Source organism: Salvelinus alpinus, chromosome 7 (assembly GCF_045679555.1).
Source record: "Salvelinus alpinus chromosome 7, SLU_Salpinus.1, whole genome shotgun sequence".
Lineage (NCBI taxonomy): Eukaryota > Metazoa > Chordata > Actinopteri > Salmoniformes > Salmonidae > Salvelinus > Salvelinus alpinus.
The window spans coordinates 56,879,279-56,906,377 of NC_092092.1; the positions used below are offsets into that span (position 1 = coordinate 56,879,279).

The 27,099-nt window shown below is 43.8% G+C and overlaps 1 protein-coding gene across 5 annotated transcripts in view; it reads right to left on the reverse strand.

Annotated features, from left to right (window-relative positions):
* LOC139581278 (disks large homolog 3-like) overlaps positions 1-27,099 on the reverse strand; it is a 97,312-nt gene that overhangs the window by 36,288 nt on the left and 33,925 nt on the right. For all 5 annotated transcript variants that reach the window (XM_071410859.1, XM_071410858.1, XM_071410857.1 and 2 more), the window contains exons 2-8: positions 26,428-26,481; positions 18,522-18,572; positions 14,418-14,542; positions 13,064-13,233; positions 12,658-12,794; positions 9,583-9,727; positions 2,352-2,511 (exon numbers count right to left, since the gene is read on the reverse strand). In XM_071410859.1, coding sequence (XP_071266960.1) covers positions 2,352-2,511; positions 9,583-9,727; positions 12,658-12,794; positions 13,064-13,233; positions 14,418-14,542; positions 18,522-18,572; positions 26,428-26,481 — 842 coding nt within the window. The remainder of the gene's footprint in view (positions 1-2,351; positions 2,512-9,582; positions 9,728-12,657; positions 12,795-13,063; positions 13,234-14,417; positions 14,543-18,521; positions 18,573-26,427; positions 26,482-27,099) is intronic.

Sequence of the window (27,099 nt, forward strand, 5' to 3'; positions counted from 1 at the left end):
TGGGGGTGAATAGTTATGCACGCTCAAGTTTTCAGTTTTTTTGACTTATTTCTTGTTTGTTTCACAATAAAAAATGTTTTGCATATTCAAAGTGGTAGGCATGTTGTGTAAATCAAATGATACAACCCCCCCCAAAATCTATTTTAATTCCAGGTTGTAAGGCAACAAAATAGGAAAAATGCCAAGGGGGGTGAATACTTTCGCAAGCCACTGTAAACATATGTTTCCCATGCCAATAAAGCCCTTAAATTGAAATTGAAATGTAATTGAATAGAAAATTCAATTGAATTGAGAGAGACTGTAGTGTGTCTGTGTAGGGAAAACAATGTTTAATATGTTAACTCTGGAAATACAAATCTAGATGTGTCGATGGAGAGGATTAAACAAACATCAGTGGAACACGTTCACACTTTGATGTTAGACAGGTAGTCAAAGCAGATAATTATCTAAGCCACTGTGGTTACCGTCATTAAATTAGGGCAGTGACACATAGCCCGGTAAAGGATTTTATAGATGTAAACTGTGAGTATGACCACCAACATAACAAGCATGAGCTGACATGGACATGGAGAGGTAAGACATGTATAGACTGTTACAGACAGACAGACAGATTCTAAGTGGCTATCTATCAGACACAGATGAGAGGCCCTCCTTTACAAGAGAGCTCTGTCAGCACAGGCAGCACTTTCCTCCTTTTCCCTCCCTCCTTCCCTCTCTCTTCATTCTGCCGTCTCTCCTCTGTTCTCAAAAGTGCAGCCACGTGCAGATGTGGCGAAGGGGGTGAAGGCAGTGCCATAGCTAATACACAGGACAAATACACAGGACAATACACAGGACAAATACACAGGACAATACACAGGACAATACACATGACAACACACAGGCCAATACACCGGACAAATACACAGGACAATACACATGACAATACACAGGACAAATACACAGGACAAATACACATATGTACGTGCACATACATAGAAACTATTACACACAAACATTGTAGAACTGCACGCCCACACGCACCATACAGTCATTGCCACGCACATCCCACATACACACACATATGCACACGCACCCTCACTCACGCACACACACAATAGCTTGGGTATTAAGGTGACTCTGCGCCTCTGGGGCTTTCAAATCAAGCTCTGTGAATGATGTTTCACTGTTTGGCCAAGAGGTCGTAAGGCAGAATGAGGGAGTATGGGATGGGCTTCTTTGAGGTATTTGGGCTATACAGTGCCACCTCAGACAGAACTGAACCCTCCTTGCACAGCTAGTCAACCAGAGACAAACACATTGCCACACCGTTGGGAGTCCCACTTAACTACATCTATCTACATACAGTGCCTTCAGAAAGTATTTAGACCCCTTGACCTTTTCACCATTTTGTTACGTTACAGCCTTATTCTAAAATTGATTAAATTGTTGTTATCTTTCTCATCAATCTACACACAATACCCCATAATCACAAAGCAAAAATAGTTTTTTATAAATATTTGCTAATGTATTAGACCCTTTACTCAGTACTTTGTTGAAGAACCTTTGGCAGCGATTACAGTCTCAAGTATACATTTGTTGATACTCTTCCCCAGATCTGTGCCTTGACAAAATCCTGTCTCTGAGCTCTATGGACAAATTCCTTCGACCTCATGGCTTGGTTTTTGCTCTGACATGCATTGTCAACTGTGGAACCTTATATAGACAGGTGTGTGCCTTTCCAAATCATGTCCAATCAATTGAATTTACCACAAATGGACTCCAATCAAGTTGTAGAAAAATCTCAAGGATGCTCAATGCACCTGAGCTCAATTCCGAGTCTCATAGCAAAGGGTCTGAATACTTCTGTAAATAAGGTACTTCTGTTTTTTGTTTTTAATACATTTGCAAACAAATCTAAAAAAACAGGTTTCACTTTGTCATTATGGGGTATTGTGTATAGATTGAGATTTAAAAAAAAATACATTTTAGAATAAGGCTGTACCGTATTTTTTTTTGAAAAAGTCAAGGGGTCTGAATACTTTCCGAAGGCACTGTGCTTATCACCAAAGAAAGCCACAACACCAACACCGGAGAATGTCAGGTAAAGCAACGGTCACCACACCAAAATCAAATAAGGAATATTCTAAAGTACACGACAAAAAGCCTTTTACTGCTCTCTCTGATGGCTCTGTTTTGTCATGAGAAAGTGACTAACCCTAGATGGTAAAAATACTATTAAACCTACATTCACATGGTGAAAACAATATAATACATTTTTGCGTGAATTTTACATTATATCATTCTGTAAAAAAGATGAATGTGCTGTACAAGAATGAGATAATAAGAAAACATGCAAAAATGGTACTGACCTGGTGAAGTCTTCTTCCCCCAGCATGTGACGGGGGTCTGGGGAGTATCTGGAGGGCGTGACCTGGGGGGGCTGGCTGTAGACGGGCTTGGGCTCCATAGCTCCCATGTAGGCCATGCCTGAGTTGTGGCTGACGTGGTTGTCCACCATGGTGGGGAAGGCTGGAGGGAGGGCGGGGAGGGCCAGACCAGTAGATGGAAAGGAGGGATGATTAAAACAGTGGTCCACTGAAGGCCGCTGAAGGCCTGGGAGCACTCTTGCCAGGAAGGATCAACTCATACCACTATCATACATGTGACGATGCCTGTTTATGGCCCATAAAATACAGTATTCTCTCTACATTAGATTAGTCAGTGTGGGTAGTGTCTATACCTGAGTCCCCAGATTTACATTCCATCATGGGGGGTTACAGTACTTATAACCCATGGGGGGCTACAGTAGTTATAACCCATGGGGGGCTACAGTACTTATAACCCATGGGGGGCTACAGTACTTTTAACCCATAGGGGGCTACAGTACTTATAACCCATGGGGTGCTACAGTACTTATAACCCATGGGGGGCTACAGTACTTATAACCCATGGGGTGCTACAGTACTTATAACCCATGGGGGGCTACAGTACTTATAACCCATGGGGTGCTACAGTACTTATAACCCATGTGGTGCTACAGTACTTATAACCCATGGGGTGCTACAGTACTTATAACCCATGGGGTGCTACAGTACTTATAACCCATGGGGGGCTACAGTACTTATAACCCATGGGGTGCTACAGTACTTATAACCCATGGGGGGCTACAGTACTTATAACCCATGGGGTGCTACAGTACTTATAACCCATGGGGTGCTACAGTACTTATAACCCATGGGTGCTACAGTACTTATAACCCATGGGGTGCTACAGTACTTATAACCCATGGGGTGCTACAGTACTTATAACCCATGGCTTTAAAAATCAACTGTAGATCATCTGACTATACTGTAGAACACAAGTGTCAATATCATTCCACGGAGCGCCGAGTGTCTGCGGGTTTTTGCTCCTCCCTTGTGCTTGATGGATGAATTAAGGTCATGAATTAGTAAGGAATTCCCCACACCTGGTTGTCTGGGTTTAATTGAAAGGAAAAAACAAAAACCTGCAGACACTAGGCCCTCCATGGAATGAGTTTGACAGCCCTGCTGTAGACAATACTGTCAGAGCTGCGTTAAGTCAGTATGAAGGGCTTGCCCAAACCATGGCAGCCATACATACTAAACAACTACCTACTATGCATTCGGAAAGTTTTCACACCCGTTGACCGTTTCCTCATTTTGTTACGTTACAGCCTTTTCTAAAACATTTTTTAAAATCTACACACAATAGCGCATAATGACAAAGCAAAAACAGTTTAACATTTTTTTATTAGCAAATGTATTCAAAATAAAAAACAGAATAACCTTATTTACATACAGTGGGGAGAACAAGTATTTGATACACTGCCGATTTTGCAGGTTTTCCTACTTACAAAGCATGTAGAGGTCTGTAATTTCTATCATGGGTACACTTCAACTATGAGAGACGGAATCTAAAATCCAGAAAATCACATTGTATGATTTTTAAGTAATTAATTTGCATTTTATTGCATGACATAAGTATTTGATACATCAGAAAAGCAGATCTTAATATTTGGTACAGAAACCTTTGTTTGCAATTACAGAGATCATACGTTTCCTGTAGTTCTTGACCAGGTTTGCACACACTGCAGCAGGGATTTTTGCCCACTCCTCCATACAGATCTTCTCCAGATCCTTCAGGTTTCGGGGCTGTCGCTGGGCAATACGGACTTTCAGCTCCCTCCAAAGATTTTCTATTGGGTTCAGGTCTGGAGACTGGCTAGGCCACTCCAGGACCTTGAGATGCGTCTTACGGCGCCACTCCTTAGTTGCCCTGGCTGTGTGTTTCGGGTCGTTGTCATGCTGGAAGACCCAGCCATGACCCATCTTCAATGCTCTTACTGAGGGAAGGAGGTTGTTGGCCAAGATCTCGCGATACATGGCCCCATCCATCCTCCCCTCAATACGGTGCAGTCATCCTGTACCCTTTGCAGAAAAGCATCCCCAAAGAATGATGTTTCCACCTCCATGCTTCACGGTTGGGATGGTGTTCTTGGGGTTGTACTCATCCTTCTTCTTCCTCCAAACACGGCGAGTGGAGTTTAGACCAAAAAGCTCTATTTTTGTCTCATCAGACCACATGACCTTCTCCCATTCCTCCTCTGGATCATCCAGATGGTCATTGGCAAACTTCAGACGGGCCTGGACATGCGCTGGCTTGAGCAGGTGGACCTTGCGTGCGCTGCAGGATTTTAATCCATGACGGTGTAGTGTGTTACTAATGGTTTTCTTTGAGACTGTGGTCCCAGCTCTCTCCAGGTCATTGACCAGGTCCTGCCGTGTAGTTCTGGGCTGATAACTCACCTTCCTCATGATCATTGATGCCCCACGAGGTGAGATCTTGCATGGAGCCCCAGACCGAGGGTGATTGACCGTCATCTTGAACTTCTTCCATTTTCTAATAATTGCGCCAACAGTTGTTGCCTTCTCACCAAGCTGCTTGCCTATTGTCCTGTAGCCCATCCCAGCCTGTTGCATGTCTACAATTTTATCCCTGATGTCCTTATACAGCTCTCTGGTCTTGGCCATTGTGGAGAGGTTGGAGTCTGTTTGATTGAGTGTGTGGACAGGTGTCTTTTATACAGGTAACGAGTTCAAACAGGTGCAGTTAATACAGGTAATGAGTGGAGAACAGGAGGGCTTCTTAAAGAAAAACTAACAGGTCTGTGAGAGCCGGAATTCTTACTGGTTGGTAGGTGATCAAATACTTATGTCATGCAATAAAATGCAAATGAATTACTTAAAAATCATACAATGTGATTTTCTGGATTTTTGTTTTAGATTCCGTCTCTCACAGTTGAAGTGTACCTATGATAAAAATGACAGACCTCTACATGCTTTGTAAGTAGGAAAACCTGCAAAATCGGCAGTGTATCAAATACTTGTTCTCCCCACTGTAAGTATTCAGACGCTTTGCTATGAGACTCGAAATTGAGCTCAGGTGCATCCTGTTTCCATTGATCATCCTTGAGATGTTTCAACAACATGATTGGAGTCCACCTGAGGTAAATTAAATTGATTGAACATGATTTGGAAAGGCACACACCTGTCTGTATAAGGTACCACAGTTGACAGTGCATGTCAGAGCAAAACCAGGCCATAAGGTCGAAGGAATTTGTCCATAGAGCTCAGAGACAGGATTGTGTCAAGACACAGATCTGGGAAGGGTATCAAAAAATGTATACAACATTGAAGGTCCCCAAGAACACAGTGGCCTCCATCATTCTTAAATGGAAGAAGTGTGGAACCATCAAGACTCTTCCTAGAGCTGGCTGCCCAGACAAACTGAGAAATCAGGGGAGAAGTGCCTTGGTCAGGGAGGTGACCAAGAACCCAATGGTAACTCTGACAGAGCTCCAGAGTTCCTCTGTGGAGATGGGAGAACCTTACAGAAGAACAACCATCTCTGCAGCACTCCACCAATCAGGCCTTTATGGTAGAGGGGCCAGACGGAAGCCACTCCTCAGTAACTCCCACTTGGAGTTTGCCACTTGGAGTTTGCCAAAAGGCACCTAAAGACTCTCAGACCATAAGACACAAGATTCTCTTTGGCCTGAGTGCCAAGTGTCACGTCTGTAGGAAACCTGGCACCATTCCTACCGTGAAGCATGGTGGTGGAAGAATCATGCTGTGGGAATTCTTTTTTGGCGGCAGTTACTGGGAGACTAGTCAGGATCGAGGGAAAGATTAATGGAGCAAAGTACAGAGAGATCCTTGATGAAAACCTGCTCCAGAGCACTCATGACCTCAGACTGGGGCAAAAGGTCACCTTCCAACAGTACAACGACCCTAAACTAACAGCCAAGACAACGTAGCAGTGGCTTCGGGACAAGTCTCTGAATGTCCTTGAGTAGCCCAGCCAAAGCCTGGACTTGAACCCGATCGAACATCTCTGGAGAGACCTGAAAATAGCTGTGCCGTGACGCTCCCCATCCAACCTGATAGAGCTTGAGAGAATCTGCAGAGAAGAATGGGAGAAATACCCAAAATACAGGTGTGCCACGCTTGTAGCGTCATACCCAGGAGGAGGCTGTAATCGCTGCCATAGGTGCTTCAACAAAGTACTGAGTAAAGGGTCTACATTATATAAATGTAATATTTCCATTTTTTTTTTATATACTGTATATATATTTGCACACATTTCTAAAAACCTATTTTTGCTTTGTCCTTATGGGTTATTATGTGTAGACTGATGAGGGAAACAATTTAATCAATTTTAGAATAAGGCTGTAATGTAACAGAATGTGGAAAAAGTCAAGCGGTCTGAATACTTTCTGAATGCACTGTATACAGTCCTTTTCTTGAGGGGGTGGATCAGATTTAATATTTAAAATAGATTGTGGCTTCTATCAATGTAATTATCTGCATTATTTCCAATCCCCCGTATATTTTTTGTAAATATATACTGTATATTATTTTAAATATATACAGTACCAGTCAAAAGTTTGGACACACCTACTCAGTCAAGGGTTTTTCTTAATTTTTACTATTTTCTACATTGTAGAATAATAGTGAAGACATCAAAACTATGAAATAACACATGGAATCATGTATTAACTAAAAAAGTGTTAAACAAATCAAAATATATGTTATATTTGAGATTCTTCAAAGTAGCCACCATTTGCCTTGATGACAGCTTTGCACACTCTTGGCATTCTCTCAACCAGCTTCATGAGGTAGTCACCTGGAATGCATTTCACTTAACAAGTGTGCCTTGTTAAAAGATAATTTGTAGAATTTCTTTCCTTTTTAATGTGTTTGAGCCAATCATTTGTGTTGTGACAAGGTAGGAGTGGTATACAGAAGATAGCCCTATTTGGTAAAAGACCACGTCCATATTATGGCAAGAACAGCTCAAGACATGAAGGTCAGTCAATACGGAACATTTCAAGAACTAGAAAAGTTTCTTCAAGTGCAGTCGCGAAAACCATCAAGCGCTATAAGAAAACTGGCTCTCATGAGGACCCACACAGGAAAAGAAGACCCAGATTTACCTCTGCTGCAGAGGATAAGTTCATCAGAGTTGCCAGCCTCAGAAATTGCAGCCCAAATAAATGCTTCACAGAGTTCAAGTAACGGACACATCTCAACATCAATTGTTCAGAGGAGACTGTGTGAGTCAGGCCTTCCTGGTCGAATTGCTGCAAAGAAACCACTACTAAAAGACACCAATAAGAAGAAGAGACTTGCTTGGGCCAAGAAACACGAACAATGGACATTAGACTGGTGGAAATCTGTCCTTTGGTATGATGATTCCAAATATGACATTTATGGTTCCAACTGCCGTGTCTTTGTGAGACGCAGAGTAGGTGAACGGATGATCTCCGCATGTGTGGTTCCCACCGTGAACCATGGAGGAGGTGTGATGGTGTGGGGGTGCTTTGACGGTTACACTGTAAGTGATTTATTTAGAATAAACGAGTTGGACAGCAGAGTGAAGGAAAAGCAGCCAACAAGTGCTCAGCATATGTAGGAACGCCTTCAAGACTGTTGGAAAAGCATTCCTTATGAAGCTGGTTGAAAGAATGCCAAAAGTGTGCAAAGCTGACATCAAGGCAAAGGGTGGCTACTTTCAAGAATCTCAAATATAAAATATATTTTGATTTGTTTAACACTTTTAGGTTACTACATGATTCCATATGTGTTATTTCATAGTTTTGATGTCTTCACTATTATTTTACAATGCAGAAAATAGTATAAAGGAAGAAATACCCTTGAAATAGGAGGTGTGTCCAAACTTTTGACTGCTACTATATATATATATATATATAATATATAATATTTTTTATGTATTTTCCTTTATTATTTTCCCCTAACCCTACCACCCCTCCCCTAATTGGAGTAAACTAATGGACAACCATACTTAGGCTTCTACTTCCAGCTTATACACACTACATACATTTTACGGACACAGTATATTTAAATTAGTTATCTTTTGTTCGTTTTAATATACAGTCCTACTGTACAGGCCCTTTGATAATAAACCACTGGTTGACATGCATATTGTTTGGTGCCATATAGTATACCTGTAATAATTACATATATTCAAGTACAGGTGTGTGTGTGTGTGTGGCTCTTCTGTAAATCGATGTGTAAGAGCCCCCGGCCGTGGGTTCTCCTGAGCAGGCATGTGGGATGTGAGAAAGCCTCCCCACTCAGTGGGAGAGAGAGACAGACAGACAGAGCTGTTGCAGTGGGCAGCAGTGTGTGCTCACCATGTAGGAGTCTGGGCACAGCTGCGCTGAGGAGAACACACTGAAGCAGCTCTACCACTCACTAGGATAATCTATAATCATCCCTGTTACAGGGACAATGACATACACCTAGAGTTAATGCTAATCAACAGAGCATTCTTCACACAATTGTTGCTGGGGTTTGTTTTTGAGGTTGAGGTATGAAATGATAATGAGCGGTGTGAATAGAGAGCCAGTGTTATTACTGCAGGGTTCCTGTGGTCTTCCATTAAAACAAACTGTGGTCCAGCCGAGTGGCACAGCGGTCTAAGGTACTGCATCGCAGTGCTAGCGGCGACGTGTTCGATACTGGGCTGTGTCGCAGCCGTCCGTGACTGGGAGACCCATGAGGGGGTGGACAATTGGCCCAGCGTCGTCCGGGTTTGGCCGGCCGGGATGTCCTTGTCCCGTCGCGCTCTTGCGACTCCTGTGGCGGGCCGGGCGTATGCACTCTGACACGGTCGCCAGGTGTACATTGTTTCCTCCGACACATTGGTGCGGCTGGCTTCCGGGTTAAGCGAGCATTGTGTCAAGAAGCAGTGCGGCTTGGCAGGGTCGTGTTTCGGAGGACGCATGGCTCTCGACCTTCGCCTCTCCCAAGTGTTGCAGCGATGGGGCAAGACTGTAACTACCAATTAGATATCACGAAATTGGGGAGAAAAAGGGGTAAAAAGTACAAACATTTTTAAAAGTATTAATAAAAACTGTGTGCTGGTACCATTGAGGCAGGGCCTGGGATATAAAAGTGTAGTTGGATGCATTATAATCAGTATGAGGGTAGGAGAGTGGGAGTGTTTAGTTTGAGCTACAGTGGACTACAGTTGCTAGCAGAAGAAGGTACGTACTGCTGGAGTAGTCCGGAGGGGCATACATGTCGTTGAGGTGCACGGGTCCGGGCTTGGCCACTTTGAGGTAGACCATGTCAGAGGTGTTCTTCAGCGCCGCCACCGCCTCCTCGTGACGCACGTCCTGCAGGATGATGTTGTTCACCTGGAGCACACAGACCACAGGGAAATCCTCAGGTCCACAACACCGAGGCTTATAGCTACCTCTCTTAGTTTGCCTGAGCCACACCCAAATCAATCATACACTACTGTTGCTGTGTCCTACTAAGATACAGCGTGTGATATGCGAGCATAAGATGGCGCCGACGGAGATGGTCCACATCTTACGTGCTCCAACCCGACTGACTCGGTACTGGTACTCCTTGTATATAGCCTCATATAGCCTCCGTATTGTTATTTATTCTGTTACTATTTCTGATTTTTATTTGCAAATTTTCTTACTTTTTTACTCTGGATTTTGGGAAAGGGCTCGTTAGTAAGTATTTCACGGTAAAGTCACCTGTATTCGGGGCATGTGACAAATAACATTGGATTTGATTTGAAAATACTTCAATGGTTTTGAAGAGAGCTGCTCTATAATAATAGAGATTGTTTACTCCAGGAGCCACCACGTCTGCATCATTGTGTCTACAGATAAAATCATGGATTTGGGAAAACACTTTAATCAAATAGCATAAATGATCAATACGGCCGTCCGCACAGCTCTCCCCCACAAAGGTTGTAGTGCCTTAATGACTTTGTTTCTATGTATGACAGCCTTAAACACATCCCATATTCTTCAAACAGTGTTGTCAATCATTCAGCCTGGCAGGTGGTCCAATTTATCTTCTGCCAGTGTGGAACAGAATATGCCCGGGGAGCAGCCGGGAAGTTTGAGCCCAGTCTGCAGCACCGTATCAGTCACACACATGGCCATAAACGCTGAAGAGTGTGTCCTGGCTCTCTTGAGAAACAGCCAGGGAAGGACACATAGAGGCATGTGTGCAGGCTATGAATGTAGATCAGTGTCCTGATGTGTGCAGGGTATGAATGTAGATCAGTTTCCTGATGTGTGCGGGGTATGAATGTAGATCAGTTTCCTGATGTGTGCGGGGTATGAATGTAGATCAGTTTCCTGATGTGTGCATGCTATGAATGTAGATCAGTGTCCTGATGTGTGCAGGGTATGAATGTAGATCAGTTTCCTGATGTGTGCAGGCTATGAATGTAGATCGGTGTCCTGATGTGTGCAGGCTATGAATGTAGATCAGTTTCCTGATGTGTGCAGGCTATGAATGTAGATCAGTGTCCTGATGTGTGCAGGGTATGAATGTAGATCAGTGTCCTGATGTGTGCAGGGTATGAATGTAGATCAGTGTCCTGATGTGTGCAGGGTATGAATGTAGATCGGTGTCCTGATGTGTGCAGGGTATGAATGTAGATCAGTGTCCTGATGTGTGCAGGGTATGAATGTAGATCAGTTTCCTGATGTGTGCAGGCTATGAATGTAGATCAGTGTCCTGATGTGTGCAGGGTATGAATGTAGATCAGTTTCCTGATGTGTGCAGGGTATGAATGTAGATCAGTGTCCTGATGTGTGCAGGGTATGAATGTAGATCAGTGTCCTGATGTGTGCAGGGTATGAATGTAGATCAGTGTCCTGATGTGTGCAGGCTATGAATGTAGATCGGTGTCCTGATGTGTGCAGGGTATGAATGTAGATCGGTGTCCTGATGTGTGCAGGGTATGAATGTAGATCAGTGTCCTGATGTGTGCAGGGTATGAATGTAGATCAGTTTCCTGATGTGTGCAGGGTATGAATGTAGATCGGTGTCCTGATGTGTGCAGGGTATGAATGTAGATCGGTGTCCTGATGTGTGCAGGGTATGAATGTAGATCAGTGTCCTGATGTGTGCAGGGTATGAATGTAGATCGGTGTCCTGATGTGTGCAGGGTATGAATGTAGATCGGTGTCCTGATGTGTGCAGGGTATGAATGTAGATCAGTGTCCTGATGTGTGCAGGGTATGAATGTAGATCGGTGTCCTGATGTGTGCAGGGTATGAATGTAGATCAGTGTCCTGATGTGTGCAGGGTATGAATGTAGGTGGGGATGGAGAGTAAAGATCACATAAAAAAGAACTCTGGCGCTGCTCTGCAAGTGGCCATGGACACGAGTGCTGCTGCTGACAAAAGTTGTTTGTTTGTTTTGTCACAAACTGGGTAAAGTAATGCGCATTATTTTGCATTTAACGCATGAGTGACTGGCAAGGATTCCTGGACTACTACTAACATGGCTGATTATTTTCAGCATCACGCAATGTTCCACTGCTACGACGCCGCACCTGGCACAGGGTGATCGGGTTTCATGGACATACACCAGGAAGGAGCTCCTAGCACTACGCGACTATGGAGATCAATCGCCGGGCGGCCTGCTGAGCGACGTGCCAGAGGAGCTGCTACACCTGGCGGGGAGCAAAGCGATGGCAGCGGCCTCCAACAGCGCTTCCACTTCCTGCGTGGACTCAGGATCTATGGAGTCAACCAGAAGATCATCTCCTCTTCTATAGATCCTCCATTAAGTTAATCCTACACTACGGCATTTTCACATGGTTTGCTAACCTGACAGCTCAAAGCCTAAACCTTGAGAATGACCAAGACAGCAGGGAAGATAATAGGCATGACCTCCAGGACATTATACAGGATACCGTCATCAGACCGGCCAGAAAGGTCAAATGGGACCCCACACCTGCACTGAACACAGAGTTCCAGCTGATGTGGAACTGCCCCTAGTCACAGCCTTGCCTGACATGAACTTATTCATGTTGGGGGGGGTCAATTGATTCTATGTACTTATGTGGAAGGAGCAGCATACTTGACGAGTCAAATTTCTCCCCGGGGACAATAAAGTACATCATAACATTACAGTAAGAGAATCAAGAGTGTTCTTGGGCATCCATCAAAGTATCTGTGTGATTGACTGGGTATGGAACAAGACTGTGTTAGGCTGCTGAGCTTAAGACAAACCATCTCCGCTACATCAAAGCAGGGCTAAACTCAGTTAATGAAGGAAGGTCCAGAGTAGATGTGTTCTTACAGCTAGCAGGCGGTCTCCGGTCTGCAGCCGTCCGTCTTTCTGCGCGGCCCCACCCTCGATGATCTTTGTGATGTAGATGCTGTTGTCTCCAGGGATGTGCTGGTTGCCGATCCCCCCAGCGATGCTGAAGCCAAGGCCTGGGGGTGAGAAGCACACAGAGGACAGTCAGTACTGGTTCACAGGCTGATCTCTAGGGGTTGGGGTCAATTCCACTTCCTTTTAGACAGCTAAGTGAAGAATAGAAACTTACATTCAGGTTCTCGGAAATAATCTCAATTTATGTTCCAATTTCATAGTTGAACTGGAATTTCCCAAGGAAACAGGGGTTTAGTTAAGTAATAGGGGCCTAGAAAATCCTGTCCCTCCCAATGAGGATTCATTCATGTACATAGTGTATATTGCTTACCTTTGGGCCCCTTGAGCAGGTTGATCTCCAGGATGGTCTCAGGAGGGGCCTGTCTTCTCCTGACCAGCAGCCTGACCACAGGGCCAGCCTCTTTCAGGGCCTCTACCGCCCGGCTGTGGACCACCTCAGACACATCCACCTCGTTCACACGCAGCACACAGTCATTCACCCTGGGGAGATGAGGGGAAACAAAGTTCATATTTGACAATGCTGTTAGTACTGTAAAAACACATGCATGCTATACATGCAACCCTAGTCAATCCACAGGCTCTACAATACGGACTGAATCAAATACATGCACCCCAGTCAATCCACAGGCTCTACAATATAGACTGAATCAAATACATGCACCCCCAGTCAATCCACAGGCTCTACAATACAGACTGAATCAAATACATGCACCCCAGTCAATCCACAGGCTCTACAATACGGACTGAATCAAATACACACACCCCAGTCAATCCACAGGCTCTACAATACAGACTGAATCAAATACATGCACCCCAGTCAATCCACAGGCTCTACAATACAGACTGAATCAAATACATGCACCCCAGTCAATCCACAGGCTCTACAATACAGACTGAATCAAATACATGCACCCCAGTCAATCCACAGGCTCTACAATACGGACTGAATCAAATACACACACCCCAGTCAATCCACAGGCTCTACAATATGGACTGAATCAAATACATGCACCCCAGTCAATCCACAGGCTCTACAATATAGACTGAATCAAATACATGCACCCCAGTCAATCCACAGGCTCTACAATATAGACTGAATCAAATACATGCACCCCAGTCAATCCACAGGCTCTACAATACGGACTGAATCAAATACATGCACCCCAGTCAATCCACAGGCTCTACAATACAGACTGAATCAAATACATGCACCCCAGTCAATCCACAGGCTCTACAATACAGACTGAATCAACTGTTAGTCAGACTGCTAGTCAAAAATGCACACACACACACACACACACACACACACACACACACACACACACACACACACACACACACACACACACACACACACACACACACACACACACACACACACACACACACACACACACACACACACACACACACACACACACACACACACACACACAGGCCAGCCCCACACCAAAAGCACTCAATATCATATACATTGTTTTAGGCTTTGGTTTCCCAGTGAATCATAATTTAGTGGAAACACAAACAGAGCCCGGTGGCAGAGATCTGTAGAGACACACATACACATACAAACACACACACACACACAGAGCTCTGGCTGCCTGGCGGGACATGGTAGAGTGACAGAGAGAGAGAGAAGGAAAGAGAGAGGGGGACTAACTTACCCCAGCCTGCCGTCCATAGCTGCAGCTCCTCCAGGGATGATCTTGGTGATGAAGATCCCTGGGTCATCTGGGATATGTGGATTGTCCATCCCCCCAGCGATGCTGAAGCCCAGGCCAGAGTTACCCTGCAGAAGGGTTATGAGGCAGGGATCTTCTTTTTTATCTTTTGTTTGTTGTGTAGTAAATATTTCAGCTTTTACTTTCATTGTTTTTTATTCGTTTTTTTCCTATGAAGAACATTGCGTTGCGTTCCATTCCATGTCTGAAATGTGCTGTGCAAATAAAGCTTGATTTGATTCGATTACACATACAGTAGAAAGGCACAATAGACACACACACATACACGCACGTGAGCGTTCAGCCGTGCACACGTTCACACACAGACACAGCTCTACTGCATAAGTGATGGGTTGCGTCCCACTCTAGGAGTGTGGACTCAAGGTCAGTGGGATAACGGGCTTCTTAATGGTATAGGAGTCTTAGGGGAACATGAGCTCTATGCAGACCGCTCAGGGGAACATGAGCTCTATGCAGACCGCTCAGGGGAACATGAGCTCTATGCAGACCGCTCAGGGGAACATGAGCTCTATGCAGACCGCTCAGGGGAACATGAGATCTATGCAGACCGCTCAGGGGAACATGAGCTCTATGCAGACCGCTCAGGGCAACATGAGATCTATGCAGACCGCTCAGGGGAACATGAGATCTATGCAGACCGCTCAGGGGAACATGAGCTCTATGCAGACCGCTCAGGGGAACATGAGATCTATGCAGACCGCTCAGGGGAACATGAGATCTATGCAGACCGCTCAGGGGAACATGAGATCTATGCAGACCGCTCAGGGGAACATGAGCTCTATGCAGACCTCTCAGGGGAACATGAGCTCTATGCAGACCGCTCAGGGGAACATGAGATCTATGCAGACCGCTCAGGGGAACATGAGATCTATGCAGACCGCTCAGGGGAACATGAGATCTATGCAGACCGCTCAGGGGAACATGAGCTCTATGCAGACCGCTCAGGGGAACATGAGATCTATGCAGACCGCTCAGGGGAACATGAGATCTATGCAGACCGCTCAGGGGAACATGAGATCTATGCAGACCGCTCAGGGGAACATGAGATCTATGCAGACCGCTCAGGGGAACATGAGCTCTATGCAGACCGCTCAGGGGAACATGAGATCTATGCAGACCGCTCAGGGGAACATGAGCTCTATGCAGACCGCTCAGGGGAACATGAGATCTATGCAGACCGCTCAGGGGAACATGAGATCTATGCAGACCGCTCAAGGGAACATGAGCTCTATGCAGACCGCTCAGGGGAACATGAGATCTATGCAGACCTCTCAGGGAAAAATGAGCTCTATGCAGACCGCTCAGGGGAACATGAGCTCTATGCAGACCGCTCAGGGGAACATGAGCTCTATGCAGACCTCTCAGGGGAACATGAGCTCTATACAGACCTCTCAGGGGAACATGAGATCTATGCAGACCTCTCAGGGGAACATGAGATCTATGCAGACCTCTCAGGGGAACATGAGATCTATGCAGACCTCTCAGGGGAACATGAGCTCTATGCAGACCTCTCAGGGGAACATGAGATCTATGCAGAAAGCTCAGGGGAACGTGAGATCTATGCAGACCTCTCAGGGGAACATGAGATCTATGCAGACCTCTCAGGGGAACATGAGATCTATGCAGACCGCTCAGGGGAACATGAGATCTATGCAGACCTCTCAGGGGAACATGAGATCTATGCAGACCTCTCAGGGGAACATGAGATCTATGCAGACCTCTCAGGGGAACATGAGATCTATGCAGACCTCTCAGGGGAACATGAGATCTATGCAGACCTCTCAGGGGAACATGAGATCTATGCAGACCTCTCAGGGGAACATGAGATCTATGCAGACCTCTCAGGGGAATTCAACATTGCTGATGACCACGGCACTTTCTCATACATGTGTGTGTGTGCATTTTCCTCCCATTCAGTGAGCTTTATACTATACTGAACACAAATATAAACACAAAATCTAAAGTGTTGGTCCCATGTTTCATGAGCTGAGGAGTATTTCTTCTGTAATAAAGCCCTTTTGTTGGCAGAAACTAATTCTGATTGGTTGGGCCTGGCTCCTCAGTGGATGGGCCTGGCTGCCTAGTGGGTGGGCTTATGCCTTCCAAGTCCCACCCATGGCTGCACCCCTGCCCAGTCATGTGAAATCCATTGATTAGGGCCTAATGAATTTATTTAAATTGACTGATTTCCTTAAACTGTAACTCAGTAAAATCTTGCATGTTGCGTTTATATTTTTGTTCAGTATACATACTGAGATCAGGTCTCTTAATTCTAAATGTAAGACAAAGCAGTCCAAATGGTGTGGGTCTAATCTTTTTTTTTTATGGACGGATTCATAAGTGGCTGAGAAGATGAGAGTCAGGGAAGTTTCATTTCTCTAAAGACTTGGCACACAACTTTCCTTTCTTCTCTCCATATATCTATGCACCCCCCTCCCCCCCACCTCTCCCTCAGCAGGACAAAGCACCCATTTGGATCCAGTGGGCCCAGGCATGCTGTTCTATCTGACAGCTGCAGAGACAGGCTCCAAACAAGACAGCTGAGAAAATACTTCGCTTTATTCTTTTCTATAATTAATGAGCAACGGTCGCAACCAATTAGGACAGAGGCCTCCCAGTGCGCTTCTCCCAATCCAAAAGGAGTGCACTGGGCCCGACCATCAACTATTACCCATCCACAGTCCTTTTAAAGTGTGATTTTATCTAGTTTATTTAAGCCTCTGCATGCAGAAATGCCACTCAGAGGGGGAGATGGAGAAAACAGCCCTGCATCTATCTGTGGGTGGAATAACGAGAGTAGGAATATACAGGATGTCTGCCCTCCACTATAGACTGAACTCTGCCACTGACAAGTGCAACTGTCAGTGTTTCTGAGAGTGTGTGTGTATGGGGAGAGGACGTAAGAAATATTTCATATGTGTGCTGTTTAAAGATGCAGTGTGAGGCATATAGGGGTCTGACGATGACGCTGCTGTTCCAAAGACTGATGTATACTGACGTCATAATCTTTATCACTCCTACGTATAGAATTACTATATGTAATATATTCAAAATGTCATATGTGATAGAGAAATTATTTGCCTTGGTTTTCTATAATATATTATACTGAACAAAAATATAAATGCAACACGTAACAATTTCAAAGATTTTATTGAGTTACAGTTTAAGGAAATCAGTCAATTGAAATTAATTAATTAGGCCCTAATCAATGGATTTCACATGACTGGGCAGGGCTTCAGCCATGGGTGGGCCTTGGAAGGCATAAGCCTACCCACTAGGCAGCCAGGCCCACCCACTGAGGAGCCAGGTTCAGCAACAGAATTCGTTTTTCCCCACAAAAGGGCTTTATTACAGACAGAAATACTCCTCAGCACCCCCCGTTGTTACACATGGTCTGCGGTTGTGAGGCTGGTGGGACGTACTGCCAAATTCTCTAAAATGACATTGGAGGCAGATGATGGTAGAGAAATGAACATTCAATTCTCTGGCAACAGCTCTGGTGGACATTCCTGCAGTCAGCGTGCCAATTGCACTCTTCCTCAAAACTTGAGACATATGTGGCATTGTGTTGTGTGACAAAACTGCACATTTTAAAGTGCCTTTTATTTGTCCCCAGCACAAGGTGCACCTGTGTAATACTCATGCTGTTTGATCAGCTTCTTGATATGCCACACCTGTCAGGTGGATGGATTATCTTGGCAAAGGAGAAATGCTCACTAATAGGAAAGTCAACTAATTTGTGTACAACATTTGAGAGAAATAAGATTTTTGTGCACATGGAACATTTCTGGGATCTTTTATTTCAGCTCATGAAACATTGGACCAACACTTTACATGTTGCGTTTATATTTTTGTTCAGTGTATATGCAACATTTACTGTACTGAGAAACCTTAAAGCCAAAGAGAGCTGCTTACTGCCATCTAGCGGGAAAAGCTGATGTGTTTAACAAAAGACTTTGAAAAGAACACATCTGATCACAAGACGTGAACATAATAAATGGTTGTAAAGGTTTTAGTGAACCTCACCCTTTCCAAGATGATCTCGTCATATTTATACATCCCATCACTGCCATTTACCTGTCAACACAGAACACATACATGTAATTTACATCACCATCATCATCATCATCATCATCATCATCCCACATGAAAACATCGTACAAATAATATAAAACAGAAAAGGATAAAAGAACATTGACTGTGATCTTTCAACTCAGTATAATCATTTTTAATTACCATAGACTTGAACACAGACATACAGGTAACTGCCAAAATAAAGGAAACACTGGCGTAAATGAGGGATACAAAGTATATTGAAAGCAGGTGCTTCCACACAGGTGTGATTCCTGAGTTAATTAAGCAATTAACATCCCATCTTGCTTAGGCTCATGTAGAAAAATTCTGGGCAGGCCATTATTTTGCCTACCATGGCTAGAAGAAGAGATCTCAGTGACTTTGAAAGAGGGGTCTCAAAGGAGCATAGGGGGTTTAAAGGATGTGTGTCTCAGTCACCTGATCTCAACCCATTTGAACAGTTATGGGAGATTCTGGAGCGGAGTCTGAGACTGCATTTTCCAACACCTTCAACAAAACACCAAATTATGGAATTTCTCATGGAAGAATGGTGTCTCATCCCTCCAATAGAGTTCCAGACACTTGTAGAATCTATGCCAAGGTGGATTGAAGCTTTTCTGGCAGCTTGTGTTGGCCCAACGCCCTACTAAGACACGCTATGTTGGTGTTTCCTTCATTATGGCTGTTACAATGCCTTCAGAAAGTATTCATACCCCTTGACTTATTCCACATTTTGTTGTGTTACAGGCTGGATTCAAAATGTATTAAATGCATTTTTTTTTCTCACCCATCTACACACAATAACCGATACTGAAACATTCATCAAGCTGTCACAGGAGGTTGGTGGCACCTTCATTGAGGAGGACAGGCTCATAGTATTGGCTGGAACGGAACAAATAGAACGCTATCAAACTCATCAAACATGGTTTCTATGTGTTTGATACCATATACTTGAAAATATGAAGAGTGGTAGTAGTATTGTGTTGTATTGGATTTGCCCCAAACATAACACTTTGTATTCAGGACAAAAAGTGAATTGCTTTGCCACATTTTATGCAGCATTACTTCAGTGCCTTGTTGCAAACAGGATGCATGTTTTGTAATATTTTTATTCTGTACAGGCTTCCTTCTTTTCACTCTGTCAATTAGGTTAGTATTGTGGAGTAACTACAATGTTCTCGTTCCTCAGTTTTCTCCTATCACAGCCATTAAACTCTGTAACTGTTTCAAAGTCACCACTGGCCTCATGGTGAAATCCTGAACTTATTTAGGCTTGCCATAACAAAGGGGTTGAAAAATGATTAACTCAAGACATTTCAACTTTTAATTTTTAACGAATTTGTAAAAATTTCTAGAAACATAATTCCACTTTGACATTATGGGGTATTGTGTGTAGGCCAGAGACAAAAAATCTAAAATTAATCCATTTTAAATTCAGGCTGTAACACAACACAATGTGGAAAAGGTAAAGGGGTGTGAATACTTTCTGAATGCCCTGTACCTGTACATAAAACATAGCATTGCTGGTTTGGGCTAATATATCCATATTTTTACAATGAACACACAAATATGATATCTAAATATGTTGCATTATTGTACTAAATGCATAACTGCATCATATTCATGCTGTAGGGGCAGTGTCAATAGAAATCATGAAATAGATCAACATGGTGAACACAGCAGGATGCTGCAACTGTGAGACACATCCATTTACAAGGAGAGAAAAAAAGAATAGATACTCCATCCACACAGAGAGACAACAGAATATATACTCCATCCACACAGAGGCAACAGAATAGATACTCCATCCACACAGAGGCAACAGAATATATACTCCATCCACACACAGAGACAACAGAATAGATACTCCATCCACACAGAGAGACAACAGAATAGATACTCCATCCACACAGAGAGACAACAGAATAGATACTCCATCCACACAGAGAGACAACAGAATATATACTCCATCCACACAGAGGCAACAGAATAGATACTCCATCCACACAGAGGCAACAGAATAGATACTCCATCCACACACAGAGACAACAGAATAGATACTCCATCCACACAGAGAGACAACAGAATAGATACTCCATCCACACAGAGAGACAACAGAATAGATACTCCATCCACACAGAGGCAACAGAATAGATACTCCATCCACACAGAGAGGCAACAGAATAGATACTCCATCCACACAGAGAGGCAACAGAATATATACTCCATCCACACAGAGAGACAACAGAATAGATACTCCATCCACACTGAGAGGCAACAGAATATATACTCCATCCACACAGAGAGACAACAGAATAGATACTCCATCCACACAGAGAGACAACAGAATAGATACTCCATCCACACAAAGAGGCAACATAATAGATACTCCATCCACACAGAGAGACAACAGAATAGATACTCCATCCACACAGAGAGACAACAGAATAGATACTCCATCCACACAGAGAGGCAACAGAATAGATACTCCATCCACACAGAGGCAACAGAATAGATACTCCATCCACACAGAGAGGCAACAGAATATATACTCCATCCACACAGAGAGGCAACAGAATAGATACTCCATCCACACAGAGAGGCAACAGAATATATACTCCATCCACACAGAGAGACAACAGAATAGATACTCCATCCACACAGAGAGGCAACAGAATAGATACTCCATCCACACAGAGAGACAACAGAATAGATACTCCATCCACACAGAGAGACAACAGAATAGATACTCCATCCACACAGAGAGGCAACAGAATAGATACTCCATCCACACAGAGGCAACAGAATAGATACTCCATCCACACAGAGAGGCAACAGAATATATACTCCATCCACACAGAGAGGCAACAGAATAGATACTCCATCCACACAGAGAGGCAACAGAATATATACTCCATCCACACAGAGAGACAACAGAATAGATACTCCATCCACACAGAGAGGCAACAGAATAGATACTCCATCCACACAGAGGCAACAGAATAGATACTCCATCCACACAGAGAGGCAACAGAATATATACTCCATCCACACAGAGAGGCAACAGAATATATACTCCATCCACACAGAGAGGCAACAGAATATATACTCCATCCACACAGAGAGGCAACAGAATATATACTCCATCCACACAGAGAGGCAACAGAATATATACTCCATCCACACAGAGAGGCAACAGAATATATACTCCATCCACACAGAGAGGCAATAGAACATATACTCCATCCACACAGAGAGACAACAGAATAGATACTCCATCCACACACAGAGGCAACAGAATAGATACTCCATCCACACAGAGAGACAACAGAATATATACTCCATCCACACAGAGGCAACAGAATAGATACTCCATCCACACAGAGGCAACAGAATAGATACTCCATCCACACACAGAGACAACAGAATAGATACTCCATCCACACAGAGAGACAACAGAATAGATACTCCATCCACACAGAGAGACAACAGAATAGATACTCCATCCACACAGAGGCAACAGAATAAATACTCCATCCACACAGAGAGGCAACAGAATAGATACTCCATCCACACAGAGAGGCAACAGAATATATACTCCATCCACACAGAGAGACAACAGAATAGATACTCCATCCACACTGAGAGGCAACAGAATATATACTCCATCCACACAGAGAGACAACAGAATAGATACTCCATCCACACAGAGAGACAACAGAATAGATACTCCATCCACACAAAGAGGCAACATAATAGATACTCCATCCACACAGAGAGACAACAGAATAGATACTCCATCCACACAGAGAGACAACAGAATAGATACTCCATCCACACAGAGAGGCAACAGAATAGATACTCCATCCACACAGAGGCAACAGAATAGATACTCCATCCACACAGAGAGGCAACAGAATATATACTCCATCCACACAGAGAGGCAACAGAATAGATACTCCATCCACACAGAGAGGCAACAGAATATATACTCCATCCACACAGAGAGACAACAGAATAGATACTCCATCCACACAGAGAGGCAACAGAATAGATACTCCATCCACACAGAGAGACAACAGAATAGATACTCCATCCACACAGAGAGACAACAGAATAGATACTCCATCCACACAGAGAGGCAACAGAATAGATACTCCATCCACACAGAGGCAACAGAATAGATACTCCATCCACACAGAGAGGCAACAGAATATATACTCCATCCACACAGAGAGGCAACAGAATAGATACTCCATCCACACAGAGAGACAACAGAATAGATACTCCATCCACACAGAGAGGCAACAGAATATATACTCCATCCACACAGAGAGACAACAGAATATATACTCCATCCACACAGAGAGACAACAGAATAGATACTCCATCCACACAGAGAGGCAACATAATAGATACTCCATCCACACAGAGAGGCAACAGAATATATACTCCATCCACACAGAGAGACAACAGAATAGATACTCCATCCACACAGAGAGGCAACAGAATATATACTCCATCCACACAGAGAGACAACAGAATAGATACTCCATCCACACAGAGAGGCAACAGAATATATACTCCATCCACACAGAGAGACAACAGAATAGATACTCCATCCACACAGAGAGGCAACAGAATAGATACTCCATCCACACAGAGAGGCAACAGAATAGATACTCCATCCACACAGAGAGACAACAGAATATATACTCCATCCACACAGAGAGACAACAGAATAGATACTCCATCCACACAGAGAGACAACAGAATAGATACTCCATCCACACAGAGAGGCAACATAATAGATACTCCATCCACACAGAGAGGCAACAGAATATATACTCCATCCACACAGAGAGACAACAGAATAGATACTCCATCCACACAGAGAGGCAACAGAATATATACTCCATCCACACAGAGAGACAACAGAATAGATACTCCATCCACACAGAGAGGCAACAGAATATATACTCCATCCACACAGAGAGACAACAGAATAGATACTCCATCCACACAGAGAGGCAACAGAATAGATACTCCATCCACACAGAGAGGCAACAGAATATATACTCCATCCACACAGAGAGACAACAGAATAGATACTCCATCCACACAGAGAGACAACATAATATATACTCCATCCACACAGAGAGACAACAGAATAGATACTCCATCCACACAGAGGCAACAGAATATATACTCCATCCACACAGAGAGACAACAGAATAGATACTCCATCCACACAGAGAGGCAACAGAATAGATACTCCATCCACACAGAGGCAACAGAATAGATACTCCATCCACACAGAGAGGCAACAGAATATATACTCCATCCACACAGAGAGACAACAGAATAGATACTCCATCCACACAGAGACAACAGAATATATACTCCATCCACACACAGAGACAACAGAATAGATACTCCATCCACACAGACCATACAGAATATATACTCCATCCACACACAGAGACAACAGAATAGATACTCTATCCACACAGAGAGACAACCGAATAGATACTCCATCCACACAGACCGGCAACAGAATAGATACTCCATCCACACACATAGACAACAGAATAGATAATCCATCCACACAGACCGTCAACAGAATAGATACTCCATCCACACAGACCGGCAACAGAATATATACTCCATCCACACAGACCGGCAACAGAATATATACTCCATCCACACAGAGAGACAACAGAATATATACCTCATCCACACAGAGAGACAACAGAATAGATACTCCATCCACACAGAGAGGCAACAGAATAGATACTCCATCGACACAGAGGCAAAATAATAGATTCTCCATCCACACAGAGAGACAACAGAATAGATACTCCATCCACACTGAGAGACAACAGAATATATACTCCATCCACACAGAGAGGCAAGAGAATAGATACTCCATCCACACAGAGAGACAACAGAATAGATACTCCATCCACCCACAGAGACAACAGAATAGATACTCCATCCACACAGACTGGCAACAGAATATATACTCCATCCACACAGAGAGACAACAGAATATATACTCCATCCACACAGAGAGACAACAGAATAGATACTCCATCCACACAGAGAGACAAAATAATAGATACTCCATCCACACAGAGAGGCAACAGAATAGATACTCGATCCAGACAAAGAGACAACAGAATAGATACTCCATCCACACAGAGAGACAACATAATATATACTCCATCCACACAGAGAGACAACAGAATATATACTCCATCCACACAGACTGGCAACAGAATAGATACTCGATCCAGACAAAGAGACAACAGAATAGATACTCCATCCACACTGAGAGACAACAGAATAGATACTCCATCCACACAGACCGGCAACAGAATAGACACTCTATCCACACAGAGAGACAACAGAATAGATACTCCATCCACACAGAGAGACAACAGAATATATACTCCATCCACACAGAGAGGCAAGAGAATAGATACTCCATCCACACAGAGAGGCAACAGAATAGATACTCCATCCACACAGAGAGACAACAGAATAGATACTCCATCCACCCACAGAGACAACAGAATAGATACTCCATCCACACAGACTGGCAACAGAATATATACTCCATCCACACAGAGAGACAACAGAATATATACTCCATCCACACAGAGAGACAACAGAATATATACCTCATCCACACAGAGAGACAACAGAATAGATACTCCATCCACACAGAGAGACAACAGAATAGATACTCCATCCACACAGAGAGACAACAGAATAGATACTCCATCCACACAGACTGGCAACAGAATATATACTCCATCCACACAGAGAGACAACAGAATATATACTCCATCCACACAGAGAGACAACAGAATATATACTCCATCCACACAGAGACAGATACTCCATCCACACAGAGAGACAACAGAATCGATACTCCATCCACACTGAGAGACAACAGAATAGATACTCCATCCACACAGACCGGCAACAGAATAGACACTCTATCCACACAGAGACAACAGAATATATACTCCATCCACACAGAGAGACAACAGAATAGATACTCCATCCACACAGAGAGACAAAAGAATAGATACTCCATCCACACAGAGAGGCAACAGAATAGATACTCGATCCAGACAAAGAGACAACAGAATAGATACTCCATCCACACTGAGAGACAACAGAATAGATACTCCATCCACACAGAGCGGCAACAGAATAGATACTCCATCCACACAGAGACAACAGAATATATACTCCATCCACACAGAGAGACAACAGAATATATACTCCATCCACACAGAGAGGCAAGAGAATAGATACTCCATCCACACAGAGAGACAACAGAATAGACACTCTATCCACACAGAGACAACAGAATAGATACTCCATCCACACAGAGAGACAACAGAATAGACACTCTATCCACACAGAGACAACAGAATATATACTCCATCCACACAGAGAGACAACAGAATAGATACTCCATCCACACAGAGAGACAAAAGAATAGATACTCCATCCACACAGAGAGGCAACAGAATAGATACTCGATCCAGACAAAGAGACAACAGAATAGATACTCCATCCACACAGAGAGACAACAGAATATATACTCCATCCACACTGAGAGACAACAGAATAGATACTCCATCCACACAGAGAGGCAACAGAATAGATACTCCATCCACACAGACCGGCAACAGAATAGACACTCTATCCACACAGAGACAACAGAATAGATACTCCATCCACACAGAGAGACAACAGAATATATACTCCATCCACACAGAGAGGCAAGAGAATAGATACTCCATCCACACAGAGAGACAACAGAATGTATAGTTACATAAGGGCCTGCATCCAGTGAGTCTGCGTTGACGATGACAGGGGGAGGGTTCGCCTGCAAAGATAGATGAAGAGATACAACATTACCTCAGTGTGTGTGTGTGGCAGCTAGGAGCCAGTAAGTGAATGCCATGGGAACAGTCTCGTGTGTGTCTCGCTGGGGATGGGTGGATGATGGCTACAGTAGGTGTGAGGACTGAGAATGAGGAGTGGGGAAAAGAGACCAGTGGTGTTATTATTGCCTGTTTCTGTGTTAGACTCCATTTGAACAAACTGTGTGTGTGTTGGGACCAGTGGGCCATCACCTAGGATATCACAATCATCTCTTCCTCTCCGCTACTTTCACTACCTGTTGTAAATCGCTGGAAATGACAACTTGAAGTCTGGCATCCAACACTACGTCTATGTTTTGATTGCCTCCCATAACGCGGACGACGCTGGGCCAATTGTGCACCGTCCTATGAGAATGACCCCGGGTCTGTAGTAACGCCTCTAGCACTGCGATTCTTTCCAGGGAAAACCAGATGTTTAAGTTATTAGTTATTGTGAAACACGTCAATTCTGGTCTTCATTTTGACAGTTCGTTGCAAAAGTGATATATTTTGGTCTTTTAGTAGTAAATCTAGCTCTTTTGGTAGTTCAACTCTACCATTGACATCATGATGTTTACGTC